Source organism: Salvelinus sp. IW2-2015, linkage group LG16 (genome assembly GCF_002910315.2).
Source record: "Salvelinus sp. IW2-2015 linkage group LG16, ASM291031v2, whole genome shotgun sequence".
In the NCBI taxonomy this organism is placed as follows: Eukaryota; Metazoa; Chordata; class Actinopteri; order Salmoniformes; family Salmonidae; genus Salvelinus; species Salvelinus sp. IW2-2015.
Window position 1 is genome coordinate 33916917 of NC_036856.1, and position 6248 is coordinate 33923164.

The following is a 6248-nucleotide window of genomic DNA, read 5'->3' on the forward strand; positions in this document are numbered from 1 at the left end:
ACTYCAATGTTTCCTCTTCCAAAGCTGGATTAGGTACGCATTTCAGGCAAGGCCAGGCACATAACTGGAGGTGGAATTTMATCAAAAGCATATTTGCCAGTAATTCATGTCAGAGGTCGATGACTGATATGGTAGGAATTCCTCTGATCACAGAACCGTTGCGGAAACACAGCTTTTTTTTCTTGGGCTAAAACACCATTATATTTGCTCCATTTACTACTAAAGAAATTTAAATAGGGAATTCATTTCATACATGTCAATCAGAGCACATTCTCAGAAATCCAGGTTAGAAAAACAAGTCAATTAATTGAATATGAACAAAGTCAATGTAAGACCAAAGGAACACTGTATTCATTAACAGTGCAGTAGGCCCATATCACCAAGGTGTAGTTTAATTTGAAATGAGTAGCTATAAAAGGACWTTTAGGAATTTAAAAAAATGTTAATGTTTGACAGACAGAATAATTTCCCGGTTGTTTCCATGTCATGAGAAACATCCTTGACTTATCTGAAGTACACTGCCTGTGCAGAATGAGCAAAAGTAGTTTTAAGTTACTCTCGACAACAAAAGCCACACACTTATTTCACATTATAAACTGGCTGGTTCCAGCCCTGAATGGTGATTGGCTGACAGCTATGCTATATCAGCCCATATACCACGGGTATGACAACATTGTTACTGCTCTAATTACACTGGTAACCAGTTTATAATAGAACAGCCCTTAGCCGTGGTATATAGGCCATATGCCACACCCCACGTGCCTTATTGCTTAAATATAGCACTTTGAGGATTTCTAAGATCCAAAACACACCATTTTGTTTTGTTCAGTAGAGTTATGCTTGTGTTACTAGTACTCTCACATCAATGCTGATTTCTAAGTTCAAGATAAGACAGAGCCAATCAGCAAGCCTTATATTCACATTCCATTTATTGCATCAGTTGTGTAAGACAACAGAATTTACTACAAAACAGACAAAACTGTCAGTGTGTGGTTAACTGTATACATATTGTATAGACGCATTAAAAGACATGGCAACATTTAAGATACTACTCCCCACCAGTGAAAAGGTTGTGTACCAAATGTGGCTCAAGGCTGCCATCTAGCGAATATTACATGTTGAGGAACAGTTTATTACTCTAGCAAATGCAGTCTTTCTTGACCTAATGTCTCGACATGTAGAGACAGTAATAACCTAAATGTATTTACCATACATTTCTTGCTATTCAAAAATAAGTTGCCATATAAAAAAATACATCTGCTCATGATCCAAACATACGAACACATTGATTTGCCCAACGCAGTCCAGAGACTATATTATGTAGATCAGGTGGTCGTCTATTTACAACGAAACATTGATCAATACCTAGACACACTCAATAATACGTGCGTTTTCCACTAGTGTTTGGATAATATGCTCAAAGATATAACAAGGGATTAAAAATAACAGTCCAAATGTTTTCAGAACAATAACATCTATATCATGTGTCCTAGGTAGWCGAGTACTGGACCATTCACATAACCAGTGGCTGGACACAGAGGAGAAGAAGGGATAGTGTTGGGTGTCTGGGGCAAAGCTTCAGGACAGTCACAGAGGCTTAGGGCAGCCAGACCCGAGCTTCACACCAGATCTGGGCCTCAATCCGGGCCTCAATCCGCATTCTGCCTGAGGATCCTCTTCTCTTCCTCTACGAAGCTCTTGTCAGATGTGGCCTGGCCCAGATCCCTCTTCCTCTTCTCCTTCTGCTGGAAGCTCTCCACCCTACGCTTCTTCGCCGAGGCCTTGTCTCCGTCCTCGTCTACACCAGGGAGAAAACAACATGTCATAATCATTCAGAAATTAACTGGGAATGCACAGCTGCGTACTGTATCCTGCCTAACTAGCACCGATATCCCCCCCCCCCCTGCTGTAAATATCAAGTTACTATGTGTCAGAGGAGAGAGTGATAAATCATTTTCTGCCTGAAAATAATTGAGAGATGTGCAGGCATAAGCAGATGGAGGTAAAGCTGGTACCGTAAGCCCACACAACAGCTTGAAATGTCTGCACACCCGTCGCATAACTGCTAGCTTTTCGGTGGCGCAAGTGGCTAGTACCTTGTCAAGCGGGCAYTTACGTGTGTTTGCGAGGCAGAGGGCTCTGGTTCGAGCAGATGTATGGACAGTGTACCATTACCCTTTGTAGGGAGGAAGATGTAATACTAAGCAGGCAGAATGCGGTCAGTCACACAGGTAACACTTTTCTCCCTACCMGAATCTGATGGCTGTTCCTCTGTGGGCAGGAAGACAGCATTGCCGGTGTGAGGCTGTGGAGCGTCTTCTCCATTATCTTCGTAGATGTTGGACCACTTTATGGCCATGTCCATCCCTGGGGGAGCTCCCTTCTTGGGCTTCTCCGCTTCCGCGGCGTAGGTCTGAGGAGGGGGCACCGCGTTCGTCTTCCACACCTTGAACTCCTTTGCAGGCTGCAGGCAAAGTTACTAATAATTAACTAATCTTTTCAATTGAAAAATTATAGGTTCCCCTATTTATCTGTGCCGCAGGGGTACAATTTACAATGCATGGAGTTATACCAGTTGAGCTGGCAGTCAACTAACTATACTAAGGTTTCGTAAACTATGGGTCCGGACCCAAAGCAGGCCCTGGGCATGTGAGAGTTGGGTTGCGAGTTATGAGAATACATAAAATCACACACAATTAAGGTTGTTGGATCACAATTAGGGTCACAGGAGGACGATACATACTTTGTAGTTATACTTTTTTTTTTAAATAAAAAATTGAGTGGCAGCCCACAGTTAAATGCTAACTGAATATGAAATAAGAATGTGTATTAGTATATTGTACCTGGCTCTAACGAAGATATTGTCTCAATTTTGAGCAGCTGTAGGACAAACCGGACAGAGTAAGTTTAAATGTCATTTTATTCAACATCCTGGATTGTAAAATGCCGGGAGATACTGACCATACCCTTACGCTTGGCATGTCATCTTGAACAACAAAGGAGCTGGTTGGCTGACTGCGATTGCAAAATGGCTGCGGTGGCTACTGCGAGAGTCCACATGTGCAGTTACCCATCTCCACTGCTGTGGCAGTCGGCTACATAAAGTAATGATATAAATTAATCGCAAATGTTTTAGGTGGAAAAGTACACATTTACTGAATTAAAACGMTAGTACTTTTGACAAAAATAGTAAATTCGGACATACGCTTTAAATAAAACAAAGTATTTGTCCACACTTCGCAGATTTCTGAATCATTAATTAACTGGCAAAAGAACAGAGCGCAGTCTACATCCAGCGATGTCACTTGACCTGTTTTTTTTCTTCAGCCATTTCAGTGCAGCACAACAGAGGGGGAGAGGAAAAACTCCACTTAACTAGTTTCAATGTATGGAATCACTTGGGAGTTTCTGGATTTTGGGTGAACTTTTCCTTTAATGTAACTGTGATTGCGTTCTGACCTCAGTGCAAACAAGCGTAACGGTACAGTCGGGATCTTCTGGCAAGCTTGTAAGGAACAAGTTGTGTATTACAGCCCGATTAATCAGATTATATAGTAGAATGCAGTGGTGTTTTACTGACTAATGTAACACTACATTAGTTACTAGCAGTAGCTGCTGTTAGCTATGTAGCTAGCTAACAACACACACTGACTCACTGTGGGAATTAGCTAGCTACACTGAAAAATATAAAACGAAACATGCAATTTAAAAGATTTTACTGAGTTACAGTTCCTATAAGGAAATGAGTCAATTGAAAATAATTAATTAGCCCCTAATTTATGGATTTCACATGACTGGGAATACAGATATGCATCCATTGGTCACAGATACCTTGGATACCGTAGATCAGAAAACCAGTCAGTATCTGGTGTGACCACCATTTGCCTCATGCAGCTCAACACATCTTCAGAGTTGATCAGGCTGTTGTGTCCTGTGGAAAGTTGTCCCACTCCTCTTCAATGGCTGTGTGAAGTTGCTGGATATTGACGGGAACTGGAACACGCCATCGTACACGTCAATCCAGAACATCCCAAACATGCTCAATTGGTGATGTCTGCTGAGTATGCAGGCCATGGAAGAACTGGGACATTTTCAGCTTACAGGAATTGTGTACAGATCCTTGCGACATGGGCCGTGCATTATCATGCTGAAACATGAGGTGATTGCGGAGGATGAATTGCACAACAATGGGCCTCTGGATCTCGTCACAGTATCTCTYTGTATTCAAATTGCCATTGATAAAATGCAATTGTGTTCGTTGTCTGTAGCTTATGCCTGCCCATAACATAACCCCAACGCCACCATGGTGCGCAKTGTTCACACCATTGACATCAGCAAACCGCTCGCCCTCACGACACCATCTGCCTGTTAGTTGAKACCGAGATTCATCCGTGAAGAGCACACTACTCCAGCATGCCAGTGGCCATCGAAGATGAGCATTTGTTCACTGAAGTCAGTTACGACGCCGAACTGTAGTCAGGTCAAGACCCTGGTGAGGACGACGAGCACGCAGATGAGCTTCCTGAGACTGTTTCTGACCATTTTTTCTGAAATTTCAAACCCAGTTTCATCAACTGTCCGGGCTGGTTTCAAACGATCTTGCAGGATGTGTGTAGGTCCTGGGCTGGCACGGTTACACATGGTCTGAGGTTGTGAGGCCGGTTGGACGTACTGACAAATTCTCTAAAATGACGGCTTATGTTTTCCATTATTTTGGACAATACTCCAATTCTCCTTGATTCTACCGCCATTGTATTCAGAATCCACTTCATCATCCGTTTCCGCCATCTTTCCCCCGGAGCTGGAAGTTCTCCGTTCTTCTACTCGGACAGAGAAACCCATTTCTTGAAKTGAAAAGGTGATACACGTACACCTAACCTGCGCCCGGTTTCCCGATAGCGATGGAATTTAGGCTTACACGTGTTTTAACAATGCATCTTTCCTACAACAGTCGAAGATGTATCATGTGTTGATGAATCAATAACTTCAATTCTCTCGTAACAGCTCTGGTGGACATTCCTGCAGTCAGCATACAAATTGCACACTCCCTCAAAACTTGACATCTGTGGCACTGTGTTGTGTGACAAAACTGCACATTTTAGAGTGGCCTTTTCTTGTCCCCAGCACAAGGTGCACCTGTGTAATCAGCTTCTTGATATGCCACATTGTCAGGTGGATGGACTATCTTGGCAAAGGAGAAATGCTSAAATACAGGGATGTAAACAAATTTGTGCACAACATTTGAAAGAAAAGGTTGTTTTTTTTYCTTATGGAAAATTTCTGGGATCTTTTATTTCAGCGCATGAAACATGGGACCAACACTTCACATGGTGCGTTTATATTTTTGTTCAGTATACATAGCAAGTAGGTAGTTAAGGTTAGTTAGCTTGGTCAACAACAGCTAGCTAATGGACGAAAGCTAGCTGGCTGGCTTGCTGGTTAAACACAGTACCTCTTCTGGAGCTTTCACGGCGCGGCTCTCCCAATCGATCTGTTTATTCAGCGGGTTGTACAGAAAGGACGGCTTAGAGACTGATTTGAAGAGCTCGTCTGGTTTTGGTAGAGGAGCTCCACTAGCAGCCCGCTTGGTCCCGTGTTGGGGAGATTTGCTACCACTTCCAGTAGCATCGGTCCCCCCCTTCCCCCTTGATTTCTTCTGGCCCGCTTCATCAGAATCGCTGCTGTTACTATCGCTACTGTCACTCAAATCATCGTAACTCATGAAGTAATGGAAAGAGTCCGGTTTCTTCTTATCAGCCATACTGATAAAATTATTACCTCAGCTAGTAATACGATGAATTTAACTTTAGAGATAAGATGATGCCCCTAATTAATTAGCAAGCTAGCTTGATGTTTTTGCTGGTTACTCCATTTTGAGTCACTGTTGCCGTAAAGGAGTACGTAATGACGTAAAACCATGGTCGTAAAAATATTTTCTTAAAGGAGCAGTAGTCCATTTTTCCAAGACACGCAACATAACTTTTATGAGCAGTTATTTTCGTCATGCTCAATTTTTTATTTAAACTTGATTTAACTAGGCAAGTCAGTTAAGAATACATTCTTATTTACAATGACGGCCTACCCCAGCCAAACCCTAACCCGGACCCATGGTTTCCTTATGGCTTTATTTAAAGTAATTTTCTCCAATCGTTTTCCAAGAACGTGAAAACTTTCCATAAAGACCACAATGAAACTTTAATAACGTTCAGAGAACGTTCTAAGAATGTTATTTAAAACATCCATTCTGT

At 42.3% G+C, this 6248-nt stretch overlaps 1 protein-coding gene across 1 annotated transcript; it reads right to left on the bottom strand.

Annotated features, from left to right (window-relative positions):
- Nucleotides 1–1093: 1093 nt before the first annotated feature.
- lg16h1orf52 (linkage group 16 C1orf52 homolog) lies at nucleotides 1094–5894 on the bottom strand. The gene is made up of 3 exons (XM_024004393.2): nucleotides 5453–5894; nucleotides 2251–2464; nucleotides 1094–1798 (listed from the first exon to the last, which is right to left on the bottom strand). Exons 1-3 carry the CDS (start codon nucleotides 5759–5761, stop codon nucleotides 1650–1652), a joined length of 672 nt encoding a protein of 223 aa, XP_023860161.1. The 5' UTR covers nucleotides 5762–5894; the 3' UTR covers nucleotides 1094–1649.
- Nucleotides 5895–6248: the final 354 nt, after the last annotated feature.